This window comes from Lasiosphaeria miniovina, assembly GCF_030549165.1.
Source record: "Lasiosphaeria miniovina strain SMH2392-1A chromosome Unknown B0T26scaffold_7, whole genome shotgun sequence".
NCBI lineage: Eukaryota > Fungi > Ascomycota > Sordariomycetes > Sordariales > Lasiosphaeriaceae > Lasiosphaeria > Lasiosphaeria miniovina.
In genome coordinates, this window is record NW_026848226.1 from 2,320,682 (window position 1) to 2,348,079 (window position 27,398).

Sequence of the window (27,398 nt, forward strand, 5' to 3'; positions counted from 1 at the left end):
GGTGATGGTGATGGTGATGGTGATGGTGATGGTGATGGTGATGGTGATGGTGATGGTGGTTGGTGGTTGGCATTTGGCATTTGTGACGGGTTGTGGAGCCATCTTGTGTGGACTCAACCCGACTCAACTCGACCGAGACTGAAGACTCACCGACATCCTTCATTTGTAAAGCCGTAGCCCATGGAGCGCATGTGGTTGCCGATGGTGGTCCATTCTGCGCCGCTGATGACGCCAATGTTCTTGACCGACAGAATGGTGAAAAACAGGTCCTTGTCGGCCCGGTCGTTCCAGTTCTTGTTCATGGCGGGCGGGCGTCGGCGGGTGCGCGCGGCGGTGGCGGCGTCGGCGGGCGGGCGGGCGTGCGTGCGTGCGTGCGTCGGCGAGGCGATGCGATACTAGCAATGTGCAAGTGTCTGATAGCGAGCGCGCCGGTGGATCAGCGCGGCCTTTGAGAAAATTGCTAAGGGCTGCTAAGCAGAGATGTCAATCCAGCCGCCCGAGGCGACCTGGCCCAAACACTTGTACTGCGGGCTCAACATTTAGCCGAAAGTCCGGCAAACTTCCCCTCACCGCCAATCAGAAATCGGAAGGGCTGGGCGTGGTTGCCTCAGGCGGGGGCCCCAGAACGGCTCTTGGCGAGATAAGGACACGCCCCGCCTCCCGTGGGGAAGCACCCCACCCCGCCTGAAGTCGAGCCTCCAGGTCCTCGTGATTTGGCGCCAGGGTCGCGAGATCAGTCACACAGTGTCAAGTACGACGCGCTGTTAGCCTGGCCCGTTCCAACCTCCTTCTTTCCTGCGGCTGTAACTGCCCCTCCAAACCCGCCAACCCGCCGCTCCCATTCCAACATGCAAATCGAGGCAGCAAAGCAGCCTGTCAATTGTCTGCAATTGTTGGCAATTGGAACCGCAACATTTCATCCCTAATCTTTTCAATTATTTGAGTAATGGCCTATGACAAGAGGACAGACAATTGCGCACACTCTGGATGCCATTGACATTAAATTGACATGACGTGCCCATTTTGCAGCCTTGCGGAGGGTCGTCGTTGGATATACTATCTGGGCCAGCGAGCCTGCGGCCCCGACAGACTGCTTGAACTGAAATCTTCTGGGCGGGGTACCTCGCGATACATTCAGCAGTTGTCTGACCGCTACATTGCCGCTTTCGCTTTTGCAGCAAGGCTGGCCGAGACTTGCCCTCAACCGCGTCCCTTGTGCTCTGACGTGCCTCCTGTTGGGGCCACGTACACCCGACAGCCGCCTTGGTACTGACGATGTAGAAGAGCTGTATGCGTATGTGCAGGGCAGAGTTATCCAAAACGGCAAGCCTTGGCGCAGCGCGCCTTGATAAGTTTCATCCAGAGGTTCGCGGACCATTTTTCGCAGCACCGGGGCAGCGACGGTCGCCAATGAAAGCAAGCGACAAAGGGGACTCTTAAATTCCCAACCACCCCCATTTCCCCAAGTCTGACTCGAATGACTCACAGCTTCTTACGTTCTACTGCGTAGAGTGTCCCCGTACCGCCGTATCACACCGTTCCTGGGCTTGGTTTCCGATCTTGCATGGTATCCCGGACCTAGCCTGGGGAAGCGGAGGGCAATGCCGCAGCCTTTTCGGAGAGGGCAGCAGTTTGCTAGCTCAGCTCCGATATTATTATTGCGAGTGTCAAAGTTAAGCAGTTGCAGTTGTCCCGCCAAATGTTTTCCATTACCATGTTTGCTTCTTGGTCGGACGCGCAGTAGCAAACGACGAAAACGGCGTGCATTGGGCCGCTGTATTGGTGATTGGATTCGCCACTCGGGGGGGGGGGAATGTCTATCAATATCGCCAGATTGGGGGAGACACGGACTCGAAGCTGCCCGGGGGGAGGGGGTGGTGTCACACACACACACAGACACAATCCACTATCGGCAGGCGACAGGGATCTCGTCAAGCTGCCTGGGCATGTCTTGCCGAGGAAAGGAAAGAAAGGGAAAAAAAACCACTTAACGCGGTAGCGCCGCGATGGCGCGTCGCCCTGTCTGGGTCCCCCACCACCATCACGGCGTCGAGTGTGGGTGTGGGTGGGCGGACGGACTTGTGCTCCTTTTTTTCCCTTGGGGTTTTGGTCGAGATGTGCCTGCTTCCCCCCCTTGCCCCGCCTCCTGCCGCAATGCCCAGGCAACCATTGCCCCGGCAGCCATTTCAGGAGGCACGAATACAATACAATACAGGGAAAATAAAATAAGACACCAATATGTGGATGAGCCGAGTTCCGTTTTCCTCCTCGTGGGCGTATATGGATGCGTTACGGGGCTGCAGACTTCCTGTATTAGACTGGCTGGCTGGAAATAGAGAGGATGAGCGAGCTCAGTGGCGCCTGAACCCAGTCCTGCCTACCTACTACCTACCTACCTACCTACCTTGTGCTTCTAATTAGCTCCAGCTCCAGTTTTGACTCGAATTCTAATTCCAATTCTAGTTGCATTTGCATTTGCAGTTGCGGTTGCGGTTGCGGTTGCAGTTCCTGTCTGACCCTCCTCGCATTGGCAAACGGGCTTGACCTTGACCTTGCTTGACGCACCTTCTTTTGTTGGCATGGCATGGTGGCGGCGTAGAGAAAGGGCTATCTTTTTCTTCTTTTCTCGGCTTGCTACTGACCATAACTGCGGATCGATTGCCTGTCTTTGAGAAAAAGGGAACCTACTTGCCGCCTCTACCTGTCTGCTCCCCGCCAGACCACCCGGCAGAGGCCCTTCGACTTCTCTCTGTTCCAAACCCGGTGAAACAAGAATACAACTCCACCAGCCTCACTAAAGAGAGAGCCGTCCGTCCGTGACTCAATCCCCCACCCTCTGCAGCACCGTAGCGGGACGAGGCCTGCCAACGTCATCCTCAGAACCGCCTGATTCCTTCTCTATAGCATACAAAATACCTATCCGCTCAGCTGCTGTCCCCTCCTCCTCACTCGATTCCCCCGTGTCTTTCTCTCTCTCTTTCTCGGCTGGCTGTGTCGGCCGGCCCTCGACCGCTTGCCCGACCAGACCAGCGAAACCAGACCAGCGAGACCAGACCAGATCAGACCAGACCAGCAGTTGCCATCATGTCTGCCAACGACAGTCCCATGACGCGCTTTCTCTTTGCGATCCTGCAGCAGAAATGTCTCAAGGATGTGAGTTTCTTCCCCCCCTTCCCATTGTATCAACCAGTCCGCCAGACAGACAGACGACAGCAAGTGCAGCAAAGGCGACAATAATCATCAACAGCTAACCCACGCGTCCTTCCGCGATGTAGATCGACTGGGAGAAAGTCGCCCACGACCCGATCCTGCTGCAGGACATCTCCAACGGCCACGCGGCGCGCATGCGCTACTCGCGGTTCAAGTCCACCATGCTGGGCCTGCAGCCGCAGCGCCGGAACCGCACCGCCTCCAATCCCTCTCCTACTGGTACATCATCATCCCGCGTCTCCAAGAAGAAGCGAGACGACAAGGCCCGGCGCAACAACGAGCGAGACGCCGCCGCCGCCGCCACCGCCGCAGCCGTCAAGCTTGAGACCGGAGGCATCATCATCAAGCCCGAGCCCGACGTCCTCGGCGGCAGGCGGCTGTTTCCCGCCACCACTACCAGCACCACCACTGCCACCACCCCGGAGCCGCCCCACCATCACCACCAGCAGATGGCCGGTCTTGACCTAGGAGGGGGAGATATGCACGCGCGCAGCATGCACATGCAGCGGCTGCTGACGCCGTGTAGTGACTCGGACGTTATGGCTGCCTCTACCGCCATGGCTGCCACCGCACACCCCTTCTCTACCATGGCGAGCCCCGGCAGCGAGATGGATATTCTCAGACAACAGCAGCAGCAGCAGCAGCACGCCGACGCGCCGTTTGACTTTTCCGGCGGCGTGCACCACAACCAACAGCACGACAACAGCAGCGGCTCGTGGCACCACCACCACCACCAGGCCACGTACCAGAGCCCGTCGTCCTACCACAGCCCGGCGTCGTACTCGGGTTTTGCTCTTGGATATGGGAACGGTGGTGATGATGGCAGCGAGGGCGATTACGACGTGTTGGGTGCCATGCTGGAGCAGCATGACGACGGTGTTTGATGATGAGGATGATGCTGGCGATATTGCGGCCAAGCGCGAGTCGGAGTCGCAGCACTACCGTCACCAGATCCAGACACGATTCTGTTTGGGGAGAAAAAAAGGGGCTTCGCTGTCGAGGCGCGGTCTGGGGGTGTTGGTTTTCTTTGCATTCTTTTATTTCGTTCACTCGGTCGCTCATTCACTCACTCCCTCACTCACCTAGGGCTTTCTCCTAAGCTTGGGGGAGAGGGTGTGAATTCTTTGTTCGTTTGTTTGGTAGTGGTCTTCTGGGTTCTAGAGGCTGAGCCAAGGGGCTTGGAGGGGGGATTCCATCTGCCTGTCTGGCTCGGGGAACGGTACTTCAGGTTTTTATAAACGGTCTAGGGCTCGGGGTGTTTTCCATTTCGTCCTTGGGTCTTTTCATAATTGTTCAGGGGGGGTTAGGTTTCGTTTACTTGCCGGCTGCTGCTGCCGACTCTGGGTTAGTTAGCTAGCTGGCTGGCTAGCTGGCGCACATGTGAAGTAAGGCTCTCTCGAAAGAGTGAGCATTCTCACCTCTTCTCCTCTCCTTGATACTGGTCTCGCTAGCGGCGAGCCCGGCCGAGTTGGCGCAACTGGATTACAGCGTGTGAGTACGAGGACACTCTATCTCGCCTAGTAAATGAATTTATGACTATTACATGACATGACATGACATGACGTGACGTGACGTGACATGATATGATATATGGCGGCTCTATTGAGTCTACTTTTGTTATGAAACTCGTGTGGACGGCGGCCTCAGCATATCTCGCCTGCCTAGTGGTGTCGCTCGTTATCGGGCTCATCTAGCTAGCAGCTTCTGACCACCTCCGGCCTCCTCGGCTGCCTGCCTTAACGGTCTGATACTAGCTGCAGCAGGCCCGGTTCTTGGCGTAGCGTGGCAGCAGTTTGATATTTCATCCGAGGTATCCCAACGCCTCCTCAGCACACTCACAGACTACGAGTCTACGTCGCCCCCGCCTCAATGCCCTTCAGGTCTCGGGGCTATCTCCACTGCTTCCACACCTACTAACTCGTCACGGGACCAACACAACACTGCCTTCTTTCCTTCCTCGCCCACAAAAGTTCAGCTTCGCACCGTAAGACTTCCGAATCCGCTTTTAGCAACGATCTTGTCTTGAACCTTTTCACTTCCCTTGCCCGCGAGAATTCGATTCCCTCTTCTACATTCCTCCAGCTCGGCCCAGGCTAGTCTACGGCCTCAATTCTCGCCTCTGGTAAGTTTTGTCGAGCTACCCTCACTACGTCCCTCGGCACCTCTCGACTCGCCGCTCCCCGCGTAAAGCTTTCTCTGCCCTCTACATCGTCTGGTTCCCTCTCGCACCTTCTCACCCAAAACTTTTCCCGCCTCTCACACTATTCAGCTTCCCTGCTCTGAACCCGACAAGATATACGCCGCAGCATCACAGGTAAGTTGATACGCTACCTGCCTGTTACATTACGCATCACTTTCCCTCCGATCTGTAGCCCGGAGCCTGCCTATCTTGAATTCCTGCGCGTGGCCATCCCGTCTCGAGCTCTTTCCTAAATGGTTTTGCTCGCCGAGACCTTGCGAACCTTACCTCACATCACACCACCCGCCACCTCATCCTACTTTCCATTCCTTCTTCCCCTCACCTTTTCAATACGACTCGAGATTGTGGACCTGTTGGCCTCGTACATTCCGTTCTCAATTCTCCTCCTTACATGTTAATTCTCACACCTCACCGCCACTTGACCCGCACTCCAATCCCGGGATACTTCACTCACTGGGTCGAGTACTAATCAGCACCGCTTCAGATCCACACGTACTCCTCAACTCACAAAAAAGTCGCAGCAACCCCCAGAGCAAGAAATTCGGCAGCACCAAAGAGAAGGCCTAGCCAACATGACGAGCAAGGCCATGAGAGCCGCCGCCGCGGCCGCCGCGGTAGACGACGGCACAGGCGATGGCGACAGTTCACGCCCCCCCATGCCCAACCAGGCCGAGAGCTACCTGTTCTACACCATGCACCTCGCCATGAAGAGCAAGCCAGAGTTTGACTGGAATGCCATCGCCGAAATGAACGGCTTCAAAAACGCCGAGACGGCCAAGGTAAGCTGACCAACTCCCAATTCCGTGCAACGCGGCAACTCCGTCCGTACCAGCCCGCTAAGCAGCATGTGATTTCCTCGCCGTTTAGGTTCGCTATGGCCAGATCAAGCGTAAGCTCAAGATGGAGACCTGGACTGTTCCGGCCTCGGCGGCGTCGGGACCGGGTTCAGCCAAGCGCACGCCCGCTAGCGCCGGTTCCGATGCCAAAAAGCGGAAATCTTCGGCAGCCGGCTCGAGACTGTCGCCAGGAAAATCCTCAAAGTTCGCCACCCCGAAGCGAGGATCCAAGGTGTCGAGGGCGCTCGACGACGAGGACGATGGAGAAGACGACGAAGAGGACGCTGAGCGAGCCAGCCCTGGCACGCCGACTCCCGCTGCCCCGAGACAGTACCAAGTCCCGGCGAACACCAACGCCGAGCCATCCTCCAAGAAAGCCAAAGTCAAGCACGAGGCGATTACAAAGAAGGAGGAGCACGTAGACTATAGCAGTAGCGTCGCCAAGGAGATCCCCCAGTTCGCCCCAGTCGAAGACACAGCCGCAGCAACCATGCCCACTCCCACTGGTAGCAGCAGCAACAGCATCTTCATCCAGGGCAACCAAAGCCACGCCTCCAGCAACCTCGCTGCCCGGTTGCGGGTTCCCGGCAGCAGCGGCCGCGGCGGTGTTTCAGGCCCACAACGCAAGACAGCCGCCTCGCGCATCAAGACGGCAGCATCATCCAAGCACCCCGGCGCAGCAGCATTTAAGGACATGATGTCGGCGGATAAGGTTGCGGCTAATCAGGCATACGGCGCCACTGATCTGGGACCCGGATTCACCCACACCTTGACGGCGCCGCCGTACCTGTACAACACTCCGGCGGCCGCTGGCGGCGAGCACCAGCCCATCGTGCTCGACATGGACGACGACGGCAGCTACCACCCCAGCCAGCGCCTCGTGCAGGCGCTGGACCATATCGATTATGACGGAAACGATAACAGCACTGGTCGCGACAGCGGTGCCGGCTGGGACTTTGATCCCAGCGGCGCAAGCTACTCTGTCTAGGCTTGGCTGTTGCCACCTCTCGTTTCTAAACGAGCAGCCCACATCACGTCTCGTCTCTCGCGTATTCCTTTCCTCTTATCTACGATGGCCAGGCTGTGGAATCTCTGCGATTGATCACCGGGCCTTTGAGTAGGGCACATTCATGGGCGAGGAGACTCTGTCAGGGGGGTTATTGTATTGTATTGTACATTTTTTCTTATTTTCTTTCTTTTCTTTTTCCTTTTTTTCCGCGTACGTGGCCTGCGGATGCGACTTCATACGGCTATTCTTGCGTTCATGGTTTCCTTATATTTCCTCCTTCTGCAGCCGGTTAGGCAGTTCCGTCTTTGTGAAGGACGCCGCCTTCGTTAGCTGGCAGCCGAACGGACACGGACACGGACACGAACACGGACAGACAGGTAACCTCTCTCTCCGGAAGGAAACAAGAGGGCAGACGCACACAGCTGGATGAAATGGAAGGGGGGAAGGTGGGATGAATTGATGGAGGGCTGGGATGGGAGTTCAGGCTTGTGTGCTTGGCCGCGGCAGCTGGGGTGCTCTATCATGGATCGCAGTAGTCAAGAGAGATGCGGCCATAACTCTGTTGCTCTATCTAGCTGCACAGCGCAACAGCCACTTCGCCTCACCATTGCCCATCAACAAGAAACCAAGTAAGAAAAAGGGAACACAATCAGCAAAGCTCAACATATTCCCCGCCATGTCATCAGTGCCGCAGAAACCCCCGGGGGTGGCCTACGGAAACAGACCACAGGATCTGTCGCCGTTGCCGCCAAATCTCCTCCCTTTGCTTTTCACGAATGGACTGGGCAGAGGAATAAGCACCCCCACTTTACGTAGACAAGCCGGCTAGGGATGTCTGGGTAGTACCAGGCTAGTTGTCTCGTAATAGCAGCAGCTATTCTCTCTATACTGCTTTAGCATTTCTTCTTCTACTTGTGTGCGTATTTGGCTGGCTGGCTGGCTAGCCCTGTCCATATGGAATAGGGTGTTTGCCTCCTCTTCTGTCCAGCCCCGGGGGGGAAAGAAAGGACAGCGAGATGATGGCAGGGCTGGAAGTGGAAAACTCAAAAACACCAACCCTCCAGTGTCTCTGTGCTTTGTGCGTGTCTCGTGTGCGTTTCTTATGCTGCCAAAGATGGATAATGAATGGGATGGTTTTCTTTGGTTGCCCTGATTTGTTCATACAGGAAAAGTGACAGGCCGGGCAAACAGGGTACGGTTCTCGGCAGCTAGCTAGCCACTTGGGTGGAGGAATATGCCCCGAGTTTCGTTGCCTTAAATCAGCCAGCCTTCTTCACACGCCATGATTGTAGCACTCATGCCCGTAAGCCCGTATTGTCTTGTCCAGCCCAGCCATCCTGAGGGTCAAGGAGATGTATGTGTGCATGTAAACAAGGCTCCTAGACGGAAAGGGGGAGAGGTAGAGAGCCAGGCACAGGAATGTACAACCGGCAGACAAAGACAGGACCAAGTCAGCACAGCACATAGCGCCTTCCATAACATCAACCTAGCCTACGGACTAGGCTACACCCCCCTCGGCCCTACCAGCCGCAAAATCGGAGATCGACTATTTATTGTTGTTGGTATAGATGACAGCACCATTGGCGCCCAGTCGACTCTTTGTCTTTCCACCTTCTGTCCGGCCAGTGCACGTCAACTCACCAAAGCCAGCATACAAGCAATGTCACAGCCCGGCGGCACCGGGTCGATTCTCCTTTCCCAGCCAAACCCAGCCCAGAGGGTCTATCGAGCCCTTTCAACCCCTTTCCATAATTACGTTCAAATAGACAGCCAGAAGCAAAACCAAGAAAGAAGAAAAGCAAAGGAAATATGTTCCGGATCAAGGGGGAAGCGCCGAACTCACGGCCCAGAGATGCCGCTGGGGGAAGGGACAAGAGAGTGGGCGAATCAGACAAACGTGCCACTACCACGCAGATATAAAAAAGGCGAAGAAATTTGGGGGGGGGAGTCCTATACCTTGCCCCTTTCTTCCTCCGTCCTACAGCTAGCCTCGTTCGTACGCTTGTTGCTTTCTCTCGCGATGCTTGCCAGCCTGCGAGTTTCCCTTCCTCCTAACAAAGCACGTCCGTCAAACACTTAGCACACGGCAACCAACAGTACCGCAAGATGCCACAGCCGTTACTCAGTCAGACCGAATCAAATCAAATATGGGCAAGTCAAATCAAGCCAGGAGGTATCATAGCATAGCATAGCATAGCAGGCGTTTCATGGCATGGTAATTTCCCTCGCCCCTTTTCCCAGGGGAGGGCTTAATTTTCCGACATGTCCTACAAGAGAGGACCTGACTATATCTCTGCCCGTCTGCCCATCTGCCTGTCTAGGCAGCATGCAAACAGCAAGTAACAACATGTAAAAAACAAAAAAGATAAGAAAACAAAAAAAAAGGGAATCAGGTTTAGGTATCATGATAATTTCCCCCATGTGTGGTTTCTTCCCGGGAAAACAAGGAAAAAAAGACAAGAACAAGAAAAAAGCCCCAAAGAGGTTGCAACACAGTCCCAGAAACAACAACAACAACAACAAGCCCAGCAAGCCCAACCACTCACCTCGGCCGCGCCTTTCTCTTCTTCTCTCTTCTAATAACCCCATCCCTGGCGAGAGGGAAGGAAAGAAAAAAAACACCTCAACCAGCCCAAAAGCTACCAAACAGACTTCAGCACACAAGGAGCAAGAAGAAATACAAATTAAATAAAGTGAAAAGGGGAAACAAAACGCCCGCTGCTCGCCGCCGCCGCCAATATCAGGTCACCAAAAAATGGTGTTTGGGTATGTCGCATGTTCATTGCTGTACCTTGCTTGAAAGGGGGTGGGCAAGGCACCAAAAAGATTTCCCCAAGTAGAAATTTCCTTTTTTCCCTTCGTCCCTCCCTGTCACTGATCCGCCCTCCCATCCGGCAAGAGACGAGACAGACAGCCAGACAGCCCCCGTCAAATATCATTCCGAAGGGGAGGGGACTCGCTTTCATAATACACATGCCCGGATATGAAAACAAAAAACGTGAAGGTAAAGAGTAAAAGCCTCCTTGCCCTGCTGCCCGCTTGGCAAGATAAAAAAAGAGAGACAAAAACACCCCTCCCCTAGTCCCCGCCCTGTCCCCATACCTATCCATCCCCATCCCCGCATACATACACATGGGGAAAGAGGCGTAAGTAAATAATAATAAAAAAGCCGCCATGTGCAGCTTTGAAAACAACAGGTGAAATGAAATGACAAAGAAAAAACCGGCCGTATCGGGGCATCATATCATGTTAGGTCGAGGTGAGGTAGGGTGGGCGTAATAGATATGGAGGGAGGTAAGTAGGCGAGGTAGGTACTGAGAGGGGGACAGTGTATACAGGTCCGACCTAAAGATCCGTGTCCCTACCCCAGGGCCTCATAGTGAAACAAGGCTCCTGTGCTCTCAGTAAGTATGTATGTAGGACCGCCGTGATGCGGCGCGGCGCGACGCGGCTGCCGCGGTAATTCGGCTCGGGTCAGCCACGTAGGTAGCCAACTCACTCGCTCGCTATGTCTTGGTGCCGTTTGGTGGAGCGGCCGTCTTGGCACCCGCAGCGCCGGCGCCAGATCTGTCGCGGTCGCGCAGGATGACGGGCTTCCAGTCGACGCTCTCGCGGTCGGCCCAGCGGCGGAGGATATCGAGGACGGCGGCGACTACGTCTTCGACGGGGGTCCAGGGGCCGACGGGCGGGGTAGTCTTCATGCGGCGGTCGTCGACGGCGTCGCCAAGGGCGGCCGCCTCGGACCAAGTGGGGAGGCGCGTCTTTTCGTACCTGACCCAGCGCGCCCAGCCGGAAGCGGCCGCAGCCGCGTCGAAGGACCCAAATGCGAGCGTGATCTGCTCGAGGCAGACGGCGTGCATCTGGCAGGCCAGTACGCGGAGAGCGGGAATGTTGCGCACGCGCTTCTCGAGCTCGTGCAGGTGCGGCAGCAACGACTCCCATATCGACACGTCGCACACCTTGCGGTCGCGCATGCGCGCCTGGTTCAGCGAGTGGAACGACACCATGTAGGCGAGCACCATTTCAAAGTGCAGCGCATTCACGCGCCGCTCGTCGGACGCCGTCGTCTTGTTCCCCCGCTCCCGGTATATGTCGTCGCGCGTGTGCTTCAGCCGGCTGCCCAACTGCCGGTACGCCTCGTTCCGTTCCCGAAGAGACTCGACTGTGGGCCGCCCTTTTAGTGGCTCTGCGTTGTCCGAGCTCGTCGGCGGACGCTCCGAGGCCGCCGGCGTGAGGCCTGTCCAGTTCCCAGGCGTGTTCGACAGCGACTGATTCGACGTCACGCGCGACATGGCCGTGGCGCCCTGTTTGAGCGGCGTAGATGGGGCGGGCTTTGTTGCTAGCACGTCCGTCGCCAGCTTGCTCCGCTTAGAAGCAGCAGCTTCTGGTGGTGCGTCGTCCGCTCGCCGGGGGCGTTTCCTCGCCGGCGGCGGTGTGCCTTCCACGCTCATCGACCGCTCCTTCTTCAGCGCATCTTTAACTGCTTTAGACGGCAGACTCAAGAGATCCTTCAGTCTTTTGGCGTTTGCCTTCTTGAATCTCAACGTCACAACACGCGATGGCTTGCTGGGCTCTACCACCTCGGCGGCTTCGTCCTTTGGTTTTGTCTTCCTCGCTGTGGTCGTCGGCTCCGAACCTTGGCTGCTCGCCAAGCTTGGTGTCCCCAGGCGCGCGAGCTCTGCTTCGACAATTGGCGGAAGAGTAGGAGAAAGGAGCTCCGGTATTTTGAACGGAACCCTTGGCTTCTTCGCTGCCGGTTGGCTATCGGGCTTGTGTGACTTTGCAGGCCCTTTTTGTGCTGGTTTCTTCCGCGACCTCTCTTGTTCCTCCTGGTCGGCTCCAAACAACGAAGGGTGAAGCGGCGACAGCAGGACCGGGAGATACGACTTGGACAGTGACTCCCCCTTTCGAGGTGTTGATGTGCCGCTGTCAGAATGCGTTCTCGTCCCATTGACTTGTATTGTTGATTTCGGAGAAGCCGTGTCCCCCCTTTCCCTGTCGGCCGTCGAAGGGGCTAGCCCATTGGCAGTTGGGTGTAATGATTCGCTGCTCGCATCTTTGCGTGCTCTTTCCGCCACGCGGTCACGGCGGGGCGGTGTCTCGGCCTTTATCGGACGGCGGGGCAGTTCTTGTTTTGGGGGAGTGACTTCGCTTTTGGGTCGCTTCTGTGGAGGCAGACTCCCGTCTGTCTCTGCGCCCCTCTTACGGCTGCTCGCTTCGGGTTGCTGCGGCTTCGGTTGAGCAGTCCTGTCATTGGTGTCAGCCTCATGTCGATAACAGTTCGCGCCTGCAACACATACCTCTCGCCATTCTGCTCTGACCGCGGCTTCTCTAGCCGCGGGTCCTGGCGCGCCTCGAGCTTCTCTTTCGGCTTCACTTCCTCCGCCTTGGTATTCTCCGTAGCGGCCTTTTGGGGGAGGGCGCCATTTGGCCTGCTTTCTACCTTTGCTGGCAGTTCGTTGTCTTTGGGCGATAAAGATTTCTTCCTGTTCTGGTAGTCCTTGATAGATAGTTTTTTCTTGATCTCGCCTCTGGCGAGAACCTTGACAGGCATCAGTGGGTTGTCGCTTTCCTGGCAGACTTCATATGATGGCCGCGTTATCAGCACGCCGCGGCTCGCATCCGAGAGGTATGTCATGTACTGCAGGGGGCCGCTTGGGCCGGTGAACCAGAATCCTTCCGGTGTTGGGTATCTCTGGTCAAGCGACAATAAAAGATGGTGCGGGCGGTTGGGGAGCATGCGCTGGGCCACTTTGTCTGCATTCTTGGCCGCTCCATCCATCGTTCCATTCATTTCTGCGACATCGGATTCGCGCAAAGGGAGGGTCGTTCGCTCTTGTGGTCCCAATCGAATTGCACCGGCTAGAACCGAGCCGGGGAGAACAAGTAGCGACGTGAAATGAGGTTGGAAGTGCGCCGGGTGCCCGATGTCGACCGCCGTGTGTCCTTCGGGGACGGCTGAGTCTGGGCAGAGTAGCGGAAGCTACGCGCGCAGATGCAGGCAGGACGGCGCGTGTGAGGAAGGGAGACGAGGCAGCTCGATCGCGCAGCGCGGATCACCTGTCTGGCGGGCCCGTTAGCATCGCGTTCCAGGGTTTCGATGGATTGCGGCAGCGGCAGCGGCGAAGCTCCAGCACCGGGTTGCGGGGCAATTGGTATCGCAGCGCAAAGCTAAGAGAAGCCGAAGCCAGGCGGGCAGGTGGAGAGAGATGGGCGCGGGACGGCCCAGCGAGTAGCAGCAGTTATGCACTTACCCAAACAAAGAAAGTATGATGTCTCGAGACGATGGGGTGTGCGCGCCGTGGGCTGCAATCCACTTCACTTCGCAGCGGGTAGCGAGTCGCAGACCGGCTCGCGGCGTCAAAATGAGGGACCTTAGGGTGTCGGGTCTAGCTCTGTCCCAACCTCGGGGCAGCGACAGCGACCTTGACGACGCGGCCGAGCAGACACGAGCACATCTCCCAGGCGGCAAAATGTAGACCGTGCCCGCATGCGATGGCGACGGTGACGGTGAAGGCTGCCAGTCAATCGGGTCGAGGTTCGTCGCACGTGCGAAGTCGGTTTTGGCGCCTGGAAGTGGAAGGTGGCTCAGCGGTCGTCTGAGGCGCGGCGAGTCGGAGGCGGTGATGTGCAGCAGCAGCACCAGCAGCAGCAGCAGCAGGGCAGATGTGGTGGTGGTGGGTGCTGGGTGTGTTGCAGGGAGCCGAGGGTGGGATGACTGCCGTGGAGAGCGAAAGCTACGAAAGCTGGCAAGGTGACAGGGTCAAGGTTGTGCGTTGCCGTGGGTGTGGTGGTGTGGGCGTAGGCACCAGATCGGGCAGAGAGGATGAACCCACGGGCAGGCCCGCGCACAGCGTGCAATTAGGTGGGTCAAGATATTCCGGAACCTGGAAGTGCTGAAGGATGGAGAGGCCACGGATGCTCCGTGTGTACTGCCGTACCGTACCGTACCGTACCGTACCCGGCTTCTTTGCAACAGAACTAACGTAACTGCCTGAGGTACCGTGCCCCGTGTCGTGCCGTTGTACGGGTATTGTTGTTTTCTAAGTTGGCATTAAACCGTTTGACTCTTAATTCCACGCTGTTCTGTCTCTTCAACTTGTTCCTTGCTTCGGCAGGTGGCTAACGTGGGTGAATCTTGCCTGTTAATAGGTCGGGCTCAAATGGCCCGTCGTCATTCTAGTTCTACCTTTGCGAGGGATTCCGGGGGGTGGATCGCCTTTAGAAGAAGCTTTCTTACCTAGCCCAACCTCGAAAGCAACAGTCTAACCATGCAAATGGCATCTAGCTTTTCTGTGCTGCCTTTCAGGCATTGATGCCTTCAGCACGCAGCAAAAGACATTGCCCAATCATGCCTATGTGCAGTTCCAGAATTTTATCATAATATGTACAGAGCACTGAGCCGCATTTTCCCGCTCTGGGCCTTACATTTTCTTCTCCAAACCAGGTGAGTATGCGGCCAGTGCCTTGGCGGGCCCCGCCTTGAGACCTTTGACTTGGGCGGCCGTGTCAAGCAGCATGCGTCACCCGCGGAAAGGCACCCAATGTTGCGTGCACGTCATCAGAACCCTGGCTTAAGTAACAAACAAGGCTGGTGAGCCAGACTCCCCAACGCGTCGACACCGAGTTCAAGAGAATGACTCAAATGCTCACGCCGTTGCGGGCCAATTTGTGTGTCCTGCTTCGCCTTCCTCAGCAATTAGACAACGAGTATACCTAGCTAGGTATTTATTTATTATCCCCGACCAATGACTCCAACAGCAACCAAACACCCGCCCCCTTTTGCCCAACTACCTCCTTTTCCTGCACTCTAATGACAGATAGGACTAGCGAACAGGGTATCTCTATATTTTTACCTGGACTCAACCATGTGCCCATACATGCGTCATCCACAAGCCTTCAGCATCTGACGATACAAAAAAATCAGCAATCGACTATCCATCGTCGCTAGCATAGATGACGGCGCCATTAGCGCTCGAGTCGACTCGTCTTCTTTTATGCCCCTGTCTAGCCAGATCCTCGACTTGTCTGCCCCATTCCTTCGAACCCCCGTTTTGTTGCGAATCGGATTTCGTCTTAACCGAGCCGGCAAGGCCCGTGAGGTCGGTAGCTAGCTTCTCCTGGTCTTTTTCAATCTTGAGCAGTTTCGCTTTTATTCCGCCAACATCGATCTCCTGAACCTGCTTGGATAGGCTACCAATGTCGGCCATCATCTGGCTCGGCGTGGAGTAGACATGCTCCAGTTGTCTGATGATATGCTCAGCGAGCGCCTTAGTCGACAGATTGCTATATTGCGAGTCCAACACCGTGATTTGATGTGTGAGAAACTTGGTAGTCTCCGTACTGTCCTCGGTGACCCTCTTGACGGCCCTGTTCGCTTCCTCTAGTCGGTCAAATATCACCTTGATTTCTTTGGCAAGCCTATTTGCCTCGGCTTTCAGTGAATCGATTTCCGGGGCAGTCAAGACAGGGGCCATGGCCTTTTCCAGCACCTTAATCCGTAAATCATAGCCTTCGGTCACGTTCCTCTGGTCATCTATCATGCCTCCAATCCTGGCCATCATTTCGTCCTGGAATGTTTTGACCTTGTTCATAAACTGCGCCTGATCACTCAGTCCCAAGGCGGGTGCTGGTGCGGGTGCTAGTGCGGGTGGCAGGTCCGGTTTGAGACTAAAAGTTCGGATCGCTTTCGTAATGTTGCCGATGTCAGCCTGGAGCTGTCCTACATGCCCTTGAAGCTCGGGCCACTGGAAAGAAAATGTCTCGGCAACAGTATCCAGGACCGCAAAATCGACGTTGTCTAGTTTGTTCTGTTGATTGGAGAGTATTTGGTTTTGCTCCTCAAGTTGTCTCTGGAAAGAGGACACGGCATTCTGCAGGTTCTGGTCTTCTTGTTGACGCTGGGATAAACGCCCGTCAAGCTCGCCGACCCTCCGCGATAGGGAATTATTACTAGATTCGTATTTCTGGCGTAATGCGGAAATCTCGGCAACTATCGGTGCCGTATCTGGGATTTTTGTCTCTTGCAGATGCTTGTCAAACTTTAACTGCTCGCTCAGGAGCAGTTTAATTGTCTCAGTTTGCGCTTGAGCATCGCTCCGTATTTTCTGCATCTCAGACTGAAAACTCTGCGTGATTTCGGACTTAAAATTTTCGAGTTCTTGTTGATGCTGTTGCTTGAGGCTTTGTATCTGAGCTTGGAGCTCCTCCTTCGCCTTGTTCGCCTTTTCTTCGCGGTCGTTGAGTGTAGTCTTGAGAGACTCTAACTCGCGGGCAAACTCATTGTTCCGACTTTCGATTTGGGGGTCCTTGGGGGTTGCTTTTGTCTCACCCACGTGGCCCTCTCGTAGTGCGTGCAATACTCGAGATGACAACTTCTCTAGTAATCTCTCCTTTTGCTCCCAAGTCTTCCGCAAATCCACATCCACCTCATCACGTTGCTGTTTGTCTCGTAGTCTGAACCGACTCTGTAGTTCGGGAATGGAAGGGAACTCGGTATGCTTGGACATAGTTCTTTGGTGCTCGATCCGTCTTTGGGCCAAGATGGAATCGAGCTTTTCCCGATCAGAACTGAGCCGGACCTCTTCCACGACGAGTGTGGTCAGTTCCTTAAATATATCGGTTATTGTCCTCACTGGACTCCCGCCCTCAGCCTGTACCGGGGATTGTGTCATCGGAGAAGCTAAAAAAGTTGAGTCAGAATCCGAAACAAATATAAAGGTTTTAACGAGAAACTAGAACTAGGAGGATATACATGACTTGGCGCCATGGTCTGGTCGCAGACGGCTGGCGCTGGTGTCGATTTTGGCAACATAGGTCGCAGGAAGTTTCGGGGGCAGGTGGGGAGGCGGAAGAGATGTAGGATCGCGTTCACGGTCGCGTTCCCGATCCCGATCGCCCCAACGACTCCGATCCCGATCTCGATCCTTATCGCTTTCCCGCGGAGAGCCGTCGGGTTCCCAGGCAGAGGGCCGGTCGTCTACTCGATAACTCTCACGGCGGCGGTCGAGGCGGTCGGGACGGTCGGAGCGATTGCGGTAGTCGGGAGGGCGGCGATCGTCGCCGCTTGGACGGCGCCCGTACGCGTCAATCGAGCGGTTGTACGACATGACGATCTTCGAGTCAGCCCGGTGGCCACGGTCAAAAAGATCGTCTTCCTAAAGGCGACGACTACGCGTCAATCAGGCACGACACTCCCCCGAGAGCCAAGCCAAACTGTCATGGAGATCTGAAATGCGGGCCGTCAGTTGGGCTGGCGCCCAAATCCTCGGTTGGGATGGTAGGCTGAGGGACAGGGCGTTCCGGGGAATATATGGGATGTGCAATGGGAGACAGTGAGCACCGCGAGAATTACGCTGTGGTCCACGACGCCTCAATGTGCTGCCGCAATCCAGAGGGTTTGTGCAGCGTTTCCCGGCGCGTCGTCAATTCACCCCTGTCTGAACCTGAAATTCTGCCCCGCAACCAACACACGGGTAGGTGGGTACACGTTGAACTCTATCAGGACGTCCGGAAGCAGTAGAAGAAGCGTGTGCCGTCAAATTAATCGCAGTAGGCGATGGGGTTTTGAGTTCTTATAATGGCCCAAAGTTTTGGCTGTTTTAGGGGGGGAGGGAACTCTTTTAAATGGAGGAGGGATTTTAGCTCACTTGCTAGTGACTTGCACCCAGGCACCTTCAGTGACTTCATTGGGTGTCAGGCACCTGCCCTCCGTTTGTGATTGGCCAGGATGGCTCTTCCCCTGTACTGTGTGAAGGAATCGGGTTCACGCAACCATTCGAAAAAGTGGATGTCAATCTCCAAGTTTGTACGTCCCCAAAAAATCTTACCAACCCAAATTCTTTATTCACACCTTCCCATACTCCGTATATACCGTACACAGCGGAGCTTCTGGAATTTTTATTGATTTTAAAAAAATTTCCGCCCCCTTGCATGTTTATCTTCTTGATCTGAACTCTACACACTGTGTACACACAGTGTGCAAGAGCAAAGTCGAGCGTGTGGAGGCAGGAGAAGCTCGAGCTCGGACCAACCCGGCCGTAAAGGTGCCTGCTATGTCACACCACGCTCCCGTGCCAACCCCCCAGTGCATTTCTTGTGAAAACGTTTCAAACCATTGAAGCCTCCTAACCAAGCCGGCTCGGTTCTATTGGAACCCCCAAAATCGAATCGGGGGCTCTGTGGTTTTTTCGTGGTCTAGATCACCCAAGTGGGAGGAACTTTGTTCATGAATGGCCTATCTAATAAATCTTCAGTCTTCTCTGAATATCTTTTTCTAGTCGTTTTCTTAGTACTAGACATATTTATATTGCAATAGACGATATCGTAGTCACAGGATCCCGTATGATCAGACTGGGTTTAAGTCTAGTCGTATCTGAGTAGCTTCGAGCATGTCTGGAAGGATCTAATTAACAAGCAAGTAAAGAAAGCCACGCGGCAGAGCACGGTTCACGTAAGGACGTAACGAGTCAAGATACAATTGCCGGCATGTTATGCGCTTTCTTTATACGTATTCGCTCTCTGCTCTAGGCCCCATAAAACCACGACATATTCGATTGCCGAAAGGCGTCACGTAGTGAAGCCATATTTGCTTTCTTTTAACCTCTTTTTCTATTGCAACAGAGACGGTCGCCTTGGAATGCACTTTTCTCTTCTAGGCCTATAGCTTGCATTAGTTGACTCTGTATTGAATGAGTGCATACGGTATCTTAGCACACAATTCTCATTCTCCAAGGCGGTTCATGACGTCATCACACGTTTGAGCAAATCTGTAATTCGTGGCCGCACAGTGTCTTCATAACATGTCAGTTAGCTATACGGTCTAGCCGGACAAAACTTTACAATCTCTACCTGTTTCAGCTCTCTAGAGGTACCAGGGGACTTTTATCGAGGTATGGCGGTTGTTTGTGCACTCGAAGCCGGTTGTGTTTGAATTTAGTTGAATGAAAGCCCTAGTTTCTGGGTACTCCTTAGCATTTCACTAGTCATGTCTTTTAATTACCAACACTACGGACAGTCCCTTCATTCTTGTCTCATATTATGTATGAGAGGAACATTCAAGATTGTAGCCACTTCCAAGCTTGCGCCGTTTGAATTGAGGAGTAAGAGGAAACTCTGGCCTTGGGAAGCAGCAGAAATTGAATCTGAGTGAGGGCGGTGCAGTTCAGTGACAGAAGTTCTCAAAAAGAGGAATAAACTCAGGCATCTTAAGCTGCTATTCAGCTTCATCTAAACCCAGGTTTTCAAGAAAAGGGCACCTGCAAGCCATCTTCCCTCTCTCGCCACGGCTCAATTGCAGAACTGATCTGATTTGGTCAGTGGTTAAATGGCAGTTTTCCAACCGAGATTCGGGAGTTGTAAGTCTGGCAGCTGGGGTTGGAATGAATCCGGCGATATGATTGGGTGGAGTGTAAGTGGGGCGGCAGGAAGCGAACAGTGGGACGGAAACCCGACCGACAGGCGGCGGGAGCCAGAGAGGCGCAGAGAAACCATCAGCCTCGCGAAGACGAGTGCTCACCTCGGACCCTGCCCTCGCCCAGACAACACCCAAACTCACCAAACACCCCAAAAGGACCGACCCGCCGACAAAGCGCGCAAGATGGCAGCTGTAGGTCACCGATTAAACCCTCCCCCCCCCCAAAGGCAATGAATGGCAATGAGACGATGCTGACGAGATAACCTCTGCGATGCAGCAAGTCGTAACCGTTGGCGAGAGCACCGAGCTCCGCGGTCTCAACCTGATTGCCGCCCACTCGCACATCCGCGGCCTGGGCGTCGACCCCGACACCCTCGAGCCCAAGGCCGCCTCCCAGGGGCTCGTAGGCCAGGAGAAGGCGCGCAAGGCTGCCGCCGTCATACTGGAGATGATCAAGCAGGGCAAGATTGCCGGTCGCGCCGTCCTGATCGCGGGTCCTCCCAGGTGCGTTTGTAGCTCTCGAGCCGTTCGCATGCTTGTATGCCTTGCGTAATCGCGCGTTGTTGACTTGTTCCCGCCACTCTCCAGCACCGGAAAGACGGCGCTTGCCATGGCCATGGCCCAGTCCCTAGGCACCGACGTCCCCTTCACCACCCTCGCCGCGTCCGAGATCTTCTCTCTTGAGATGTCCAAGACGGAGGCGCTCACACAGGCCTTCCGCAAGTCAATTGGCGTGCGGATCAAGGAGGAGAGCGAGATTATGGAGGGCGAGGTCGTCGAGATCCAGATTGACCGCAGCGTCACGGGCGGCGCCAAGCAGGGCAAGCTCACCATCAAGACAACCGACATGGAGGCTATCTACGATATGGGTAGCAAGATGATTGATGCTATGACAAAGGAACGCGTGATGGCGGGTGACATTATCTCGATAGACAAGTCATCTGGAAAAATCACCAAGCTCGGCCGGTCGTATGCGCGATCCCGCGACTACGACGCCATGGGCGTCGACACAAAGTTTCTGCAGTGCCCAGACGGCGAGCTGCAGAAGCGCAAGGAAGTCGTCCACACAGTGACACTCCACGAGATCGATGTCATCAACTCGAGGACCCAAGGCTTTTTGGCCCTCTTCTCGGGCGACACTGGCGAGATTCGGAGCGAGATTCGCGACCAGATCAACACCAAGGTCGGCGAGTGGAAGGAGGAGGGCAAGGCCGAGATTGTGCCCGGCGTCTTGTTCATTGACGAGGTTCACATGCTCGACATCGAGTGCTTCTCCTACGTCAACAGGGCGCTCGAGTCGGACCTGGCCCCCGTGGTTATCATGGCTAGCAACAGGGGTGTCTCACGCATCCGGGGAACCGACTACAAGAGCCCCCACGGGCTGCCGCTGGATTTCTTGGACCGCGTGTCCATCATCAACACGCACTCGTACACGCCCGACGAGATCCGCCAGATCCTCTCGATCCGCGCGCAGGAGGAGGAGGTGGAGCTGTCGCCGGACGCGCTGGCCCTGCTGGCCAAGATCGGCCAGGAGGCCGGGCTCCGCTACGCGAGCAATCTCATCACAACGTCGCAGCTGATCTCCGCCAAGAGGAAGGCCAAGCAGGTCAGCATCGAGGACGTGCAGCGGAGCTTCAAGCTCTTCTACGACCCCGCCCGCAGCGTCAATTTCGTGGGCGAGTCAGAAAAGCGCCTCATCGGCAACGACGGGGCCGTCGACTTTGTCACGAACGGCCACGCCGCCGAGACCATGGATACAAGTTAGATCATTCGCAGGGAATAGAAATCGGTGGCTATGTGGGCGTTCTATGGTGGGGGGGCGGGGGCGGGAAAAATCATGTCTTTTTTTTCTTGTTTGTATTTCTCTCTCTTTCTTTAAAGAGGAGAGAGATAATTTTGGGGAAACTAACTTATTCATGTATGTACAGCACGGCGCAGTCCTGCGTTAATGGCCCTGGCGATGAAACCGAATCCAAGCTTCTGACATTTTTTAGTCTAGTTTGCGCCGTGCGCTGAGCGCCATGCGGCATAAATGAGTGCCACAACATGGATTAGATACACACATCCGCCTGAAAAGAATTTTCTAGATATTGATGGGTGCTGTGGCGTCCCTAAGCTCGAGAAGTTCAACTACCTTGCGTACCTCGCTGACAACGTCACAAACAGAGTCGCGCCGTCAACAACGAGGCTTGTCAGCATTGTTGGCAGCGGCGGATTCCCAACCTAGTTCCCTGCCCGTCCAGGGTATCGCTGTCTCCTTGGAACCAATGCTGTTTGCATTGTATTTCATTGCAGCGACCGACACGGCAGAGAACAGACTCTACTGGGTTCGTGCCGCTAAAGGCATCAGGTTTGAATATAGTCAGACATTGCACTGCCAGTCTGCTAGTGAGTCGTGTGTGTATGGTACGTAATCACAGTGTATATGCGGTTTGGCGTCAGACAGTTCTAGAAGGGCGCTGGGTATCGACGTAAGCGTTTTCACCGCCGACTTGCTTTGGGCTTAGTCGTGGAGTTACTTATGATGTGTATAGGTAAGTTAAAGTACTTGGCTGCGCCGCCAGGCTGAACTCTAGTGATTCAGTAACTGGATATCGACACGAGTAGTTAGGGTAGGTAACCCTCCGGTATCTAACTTGCATTACGCCTCCCGTAGGGAAGCGAGTATCTTGTTTGTAACCATATTTTCTTTCTGCCCCTACATTAGAACCCGACATTTGTCTTGAGGAAAATATATATACTAAATCTGTTTTGTGTCTCCAGATGGCCGCAAGCTGACATACTACAGCCGGTCATGGCATGGTATGCATCTTTCGTCGATCGATGATTATGGTTTTAACACGCTTCAGAAGAGAACTCTCTCCATCTTGCAGCCGCTGCCCTGACCACCAACTCCGCTCCTCACCTGCCTCGGGCGTCGCGGCCCTCCTTCGCGGCCCCCGCGTTCACGTCGGTCGAACGCAAGGCCGGCCAGTCAGCGCATAGCATGGCGTATAGTGATACCTAAGTACTGGGAGAAGGCATGTATGTACACGTTCGATTGGTGAACTTGTCAGCTGGCTCTCCGGGCGCGAGCTTTCAGCTTCCTTCTCCAGGATCGTGGTGACGGGGAGTCGCCGTTACCTTGGCGGACATAAAGCGGGCGGCCCGGGAAGGATTCGAAGTCCGGGTATGGAGGGCCGTCCGGTTTATTAGTGGACGTGGAGCTGGTCGCTATCACAGTCGGAGACATTGTTCGATCTATTGGTATCGAGATAGACTCCTTAGTCTATTGACATCCTTGTGTAGGGCGCGAAGGATATTCCATTCGCTCTGATTAGAACCGGAAGTATCGATCTCGAGCTCTTCACAGCTACGGCCGACGAAAAACAAGCCGGATACGTCATGATTCCCGACCCACCGCCCTAAGGCTGGGAAATGCGGTAGCTGTTGTCCTAGACGTCGTTGCCGCCCCCTCCCCCCCCGGAGCGATATTTCCGAAATTATGACAAGCACCTAGCGATTTTTTCAAGCTTCCCGGCCAACCCTTTCAAGCTTCGTTGACTATCTTGAAACTTAAAGTGCATAGTCTTGTCGAATGTTATGACGAGCACGGGTGAAGGTGTAGTTTTCACTGCAAAAACGGAATCACTTGAGGAAGACTTTCAGAGGAAACCCGTCAACGTCAACGAGTTTCAAGCGGGTATAGAGCAATAGACTACCTACGTTGACAACTTCAACTCTCCACCCTCCTAGCTAGGCTCGCGCCTTACAGAAAGCACGCTTGGCCCACCTTCTCTGGCAAGAAGAGAGAGTCTGCCTGGGACTACCTCGAGGTCAAAGACGATAGCAAGGTCGATGCCTCTACAACTTGGCTACAGGCTGTTAAATAGGAGTTAGCAGAAATCAGGCAAGGCAAAACATTCGGGAAGAGGGTGCCTGACACCTCATTCAGACGCATTTGCCCGCGACCAACTCATCCCATGCATCGGTAGGCGCCTCAAACTAGTTACCACTGCCTGTGCTAGATTCCCCGGACGGAACTGTCGACAAGCTGCTACGGGCCAGAGGCATTCAAATGCTGGTAGTAGTTTAGACAAGGCACTACATGCTCAGACTTTACGCCTGATACTAGCTCGGAGGATACGGGCTACGAGGACGAAGACTCCTAGAACGGCAGCCCAAAAAGCCTAGCGGCGAACCAAACTAGGCTAGATCTTGCCTAAGCAGACACCCCCGGACTTTTAGAATAGTAGCCGCCCAGATAAATCACTTACCTACATCATCCAGGTTGTTTTACTAGCCGTCCAAATGCTTAGTCCCCCCCTCTTTCCCTTATGTACACGGCGGGACTCATTAACTGAATAAGCCCGTCCAGTACAGTTCCTTCTCGGCATTATCCATACTTCAATGCAGCCGTGTAATATTCCCCCCGATATATTAGTATTAGTCGCGATCAGTTTGGAGATGTTTATAGTAGGAGCTTACGGGTGAAGCCCTATTCACAAACTCCATTACCGACCGAAAAGAAAAAGGACGTCGGCAAAGGGGACCGCCGCCGCGTGGCACTTATATTCAACGAACCCGGGGGCTTCCCCGAGCCGACTACTCCCCACAGGTGAGGAGGAGGGTTTGGTGATTACAGAACGATCAAAGCCCTTGTCGATGCCGGTCTGGTGCAGAAGACTATATATCTGCCTGCCTGCCTGCCTGCCTGCCTGCCTGCCGTCCGACGAAGCTCACGCTAGATCGGACAACTTTGCCCTCGCAATTGTTTCAATCTGTACAAGCTCGGCTTGGGATCCTGGGCATCCTTCATACCCATTCCTCGGGCAAGCCAATCGGCGAGGGATGTATCGGCTAGCGCCCGATGGTTACCGTAGTCGGTGTAATGATAGGAAGGGGGGGGGGGGGGGGCGAATAGCCCCAGCTCCCGGGCAGCGGAGACGGCGGGTCTCACGCGCGCGGGCAAATTCTGCATCCAAGTGACTGTGCTGGCTATCGATCTCATCGTCGTCATCACAGGCGTTGTCCAGGCTGACGGTGGTGATTCTCTTGTGCACATCTTCGTAGGATAGCTAGGTCTAGCAACCTATTGTAGTTGAGGTTCACGGAAGGACAACCACAGTCTGGCCTTTGCGTTTGACTTCTTCAGTTATTGGGTCGGGTTATACAAGTTGTTAGAATGACAAAGTCATTCGTGCTAGTCACTATAGTAACCGCTGCGAAAGGGTGGGGTGGTTGTGTTACTCGTATTCTTTTATGTCTACCAAAAGGATCACGAACTACGGGGACACGAAGGCGCTCAGTCAGGTGCCCCGCGGTCACGTCCTGCACCACGTGTTGGGCTGGTGTGGCCCGTGCGCTGACCTGATTGATCGGTAATTCCCACACAAGTGGCAAAAACTGGAGGGGATTATGTGTAAGGGTGAGTTTGAGGTTGGTTTTAAATTCATTACTGACTTTTTTGATGATTTGCCGTCTATCTAGGGATATGATCCTCCATCTAGGCTTCATTAATGTTCTATACATAGGCACCTAGGCATCTAGGCAAAACTGGTGCCCTTTCCAGTAAACTTTAGCATTGTAAATAACTTGAAGTTTTGGGGTTTCAACTTTCTTTACAGCACCCTATCAAGGGATTATCATCACATACATTATTTACAACGAGGGCGTGCTTTCATTACTCACAGCCCTCTTAAAGTGAAGCATATCCGCTACATCATACAAACGTTGCAACCCTTGTCCAGCCGTGCTCGTCGCCGGCATGGCGGAACTCGACGCCTTCGGCAAAATAGCCGGCGTCCTGCCAAGCTTTCATCGTCTTGCCATCAAATGGCCCTTGCTTGTCGGCGTCGTCGCGGCCGTCCACCCACCGGAACTCCCACGTCTTAGTCACCAGCCCCTCGGCCTCTTCGTCTTCCTGGGCGGGCTCGACCCAGTCCTCGCCCGTCTCGGTATGGTAGTCCCGCACGAGCCGCTCCCTCTCCGTGTCGTAGATGCTACGGTAGTCCCGCTGCAGGAGCTTGTCCGCGGCATCTGTGATGGCCTCGATGACTTGCGTGATCTTGACGTCTTTGGGGTCCTTTTCCTTGGCCATGTCAACATCCATGGCATCGCTACCCGTCTTCTTCATTTTCTTCAACTTCCAGCTCGGTACCTTCTTGAACTTTGTCTTGGCCTTGCCTAGCCGGGCCAGGGCCTCGAGCACCGTCTCGCCACGCTCCAGCCGCAGTATGAGCGCCTTCAGCAGATCCGACGTCAAAATGCTGTCGTCCTGGCGCTGTTTTTCGCGCATCTCGGCGTCGCGCTTCTCTCGCGCGGCCGCCGCTTTCTTCATGTCCTTCTTGCTAATGTCGTCCAGCCAGCGGTCGTGCACCGAGTCCGCGTCAATGGCCTTGCGGATGTAGTTTCCTGCATCATCGAACGCGCCTTCCTCCTGCTCCTGTCGCATGTTGAAGGCGTCTATCTTGGGTGCGTGTTTCTTAAGCCCTCCGAGACCGACTTCTTCATCTATGCCCTCCTCGGCAATGGCCGCGTCGATGTCGGCATCATCGTCGTCGTCGTCGTCAGAGCTCTCATTGTCGTCCATAGCGTAAGCACTGAGATTACCGTCTAATCGAATCCTGCCGCCGCTCTTGCTCTTGGCTTCTTGGCCCTCGATTTCGTCATCGGCAAGGAAACGGACGTCTTTGTTCTTCTTGCCTGCGGTTTTGCCGGGAGCCTTGCTGTTGGCTGCGTCGTCATCGTTATCTTCCCCAAACATATCGATTTCATCATCATCACCTTCGACATTATCGCCTAGAACATCAGACGAGTTATAACTGTCCATGGCTTTGGCCAGGTCCACGTCGTCGGCATCTACGCCCTTCTTCTTGCTCTTGCGCTCCTCAGCCCGGGCATTGAAGAACTCATTTTCCGAGTCTGAGTCATAGCCATCAATGTTGATGGCACCGCGTTTCGTAGCACGACCAGTTGTGCCAATGACATCTGCGGCAAGGAGGTCCTCATTGTCGTCCGAGTCCGAGTCTCGCGCGGTCGGTGCTAGCGCTGACGGGTTCCGCACGTCAAATCTCACTTTCTTGCTGCCGCCGGCTGTGTCGTCATCCTCTCTATGGTGCACCCGTGCAAATTCCTCGCCAGCCCTCTTAGGACGCGCTGCTGAGAATCGGGATGCCATGTCGCGAGATGCTTTGTGAAATCTGAACCGATTGGGCTGAGCCTGCAACTGTAATCCAGGCAGGCTCCCGTCACGTGCTCGTGATGCAGGCACCCAATATCTCACAGAAAATCCCCGGAAACAAACAAGCTGCCAGATGTCGACCGAGAATGGTTACAAGGAATCGCTTTCGTATGAAGTGTTGGAGTGAAGACGAAGGTGAAAGTGAAGGGGCGAGCCGGTATGGAGACGGCTGTAACAGTCCTCGTTCATACATGGCGGGGCTCCATCGTACCTTAGCCCGGTAATTTTGGGCTTCAGCTTTAGTCCCAGACAAACTAACTGGTTTGAGGCCGCGCCACAGCACACCTATTAGCCACAATTTACCCCGCCGCCCTGCGTGGGCTTAGGCGGCCAGGTACCTAAAGAACGTAGTCGAGTTGGAGTTATGTCATCCGCTGGTGCCTTCCCACCTCGCCCAAAGCTTCCAGCTTCTCGTCATTAACTAAACAAGCTTTGCTGAGCACCCATTTTCACTCTTGTGTCCTACGAAACGTTACAAACGTGACAGCACGCTGGTGATCGCATAA

General features: G+C 54.8%; 10 protein-coding genes across 10 annotated transcripts; 5 read left to right on the forward strand and 5 right to left on the reverse strand.

The window, feature by feature from the left end:
* Window positions 1-34: 34 nt before the first annotated feature.
* B0T26DRAFT_727152 (uncharacterized protein) lies at window positions 35-354 on the reverse strand. Its single transcript, XM_060442848.1, has one exon. It carries the CDS (start codon window positions 300-302, stop codon window positions 147-149), a length of 156 nt encoding a protein of 51 aa, XP_060291665.1. The 5' UTR covers window positions 303-354; the 3' UTR covers window positions 35-146.
* Window positions 355-1,863: 1,509 nt separating this feature from the next.
* B0T26DRAFT_727154 (uncharacterized protein) lies at window positions 1,864-2,439 on the forward strand. Its single transcript, XM_060442849.1, has one exon. It carries the CDS (start codon window positions 2,007-2,009, stop codon window positions 2,334-2,336), a length of 330 nt encoding a protein of 109 aa, XP_060291666.1. The 5' UTR covers window positions 1,864-2,006; the 3' UTR covers window positions 2,337-2,439.
* A 645-nt stretch (window positions 2,440-3,084) lies between these two features.
* Window positions 3,085-4,094, forward strand: B0T26DRAFT_680240 (uncharacterized protein; the record flags this gene model as incomplete). Its single annotated transcript, XM_060440467.1, has 2 exons — window positions 3,085-3,153; window positions 3,276-4,094. The coding sequence occupies 2 exons, from the start codon at window positions 3,085-3,087 to the stop codon at window positions 4,092-4,094; spliced, it is 888 nt and encodes a 295-aa protein (XP_060291667.1).
* A 1,888-nt stretch (window positions 4,095-5,982) lies between these two features.
* On the forward strand, window positions 5,983-7,234 carry B0T26DRAFT_680241 (uncharacterized protein; the record flags this gene model as incomplete). Its single annotated transcript, XM_060440468.1, has 2 exons — window positions 5,983-6,189; window positions 6,278-7,234. 2 exons carry the CDS (start codon window positions 5,983-5,985, stop codon window positions 7,232-7,234), a joined length of 1,164 nt encoding a protein of 387 aa, XP_060291668.1.
* Window positions 7,235-9,693: 2,459 nt separating this feature from the next.
* On the reverse strand, window positions 9,694-10,596 carry B0T26DRAFT_461504 (uncharacterized protein). The gene has a single exon (XM_060435152.1). The coding sequence runs from the start codon at window positions 10,429-10,431 to the stop codon at window positions 9,940-9,942; it is 492 nt and encodes a 163-aa protein (XP_060291669.1). The 5' UTR covers window positions 10,432-10,596; the 3' UTR covers window positions 9,694-9,939.
* A 165-nt stretch (window positions 10,597-10,761) lies between these two features.
* B0T26DRAFT_680242 (uncharacterized protein) lies at window positions 10,762-13,037 on the reverse strand (the record flags this gene model as incomplete). The annotated part of the gene is made up of 2 exons (XM_060440469.1): window positions 10,762-12,502; window positions 12,556-13,037. The coding sequence occupies 2 exons, from the start codon at window positions 13,035-13,037 to the stop codon at window positions 10,762-10,764; spliced, it is 2,223 nt and encodes a 740-aa protein (XP_060291670.1).
* Window positions 13,038-13,829: 792 nt separating this feature from the next.
* On the forward strand, window positions 13,830-14,285 carry B0T26DRAFT_727168 (uncharacterized protein). The gene has a single exon (XM_060442850.1). It carries the CDS (start codon window positions 13,922-13,924, stop codon window positions 14,153-14,155), a length of 234 nt encoding a protein of 77 aa, XP_060291671.1. The 5' UTR covers window positions 13,830-13,921; the 3' UTR covers window positions 14,156-14,285.
* A 559-nt stretch (window positions 14,286-14,844) lies between these two features.
* B0T26DRAFT_461556 (uncharacterized protein) lies at window positions 14,845-17,465 on the reverse strand. The gene is made up of 3 exons (XM_060435154.1): window positions 17,187-17,465; window positions 17,010-17,123; window positions 14,845-16,937 (listed from the first exon to the last, which is right to left on the reverse strand). The coding sequence occupies exons 1-3, from the start codon at window positions 17,362-17,364 to the stop codon at window positions 15,190-15,192; spliced, it is 2,040 nt and encodes a 679-aa protein (XP_060291672.1). The 5' UTR covers window positions 17,365-17,465; the 3' UTR covers window positions 14,845-15,189.
* A 2,289-nt stretch (window positions 17,466-19,754) lies between these two features.
* B0T26DRAFT_727175 (RuvB-like helicase 2) lies at window positions 19,755-21,803 on the forward strand. The gene is made up of 3 exons (XM_060442851.1): window positions 19,755-19,862; window positions 19,948-20,174; window positions 20,259-21,803. Exons 1-3 carry the CDS (start codon window positions 19,854-19,856, stop codon window positions 21,433-21,435), a joined length of 1,413 nt encoding a protein of 470 aa, XP_060291673.1. The 5' UTR covers window positions 19,755-19,853; the 3' UTR covers window positions 21,436-21,803.
* A 3,274-nt stretch (window positions 21,804-25,077) lies between these two features.
* On the reverse strand, window positions 25,078-27,272 carry B0T26DRAFT_727179 (Lin1 family protein). The gene has a single exon (XM_060442852.1). The coding sequence runs from the start codon at window positions 26,827-26,829 to the stop codon at window positions 25,372-25,374; it is 1,458 nt and encodes a 485-aa protein (XP_060291674.1). The 5' UTR covers window positions 26,830-27,272; the 3' UTR covers window positions 25,078-25,371.
* Between the last annotated feature and the right edge of the window lie 126 nt (window positions 27,273-27,398).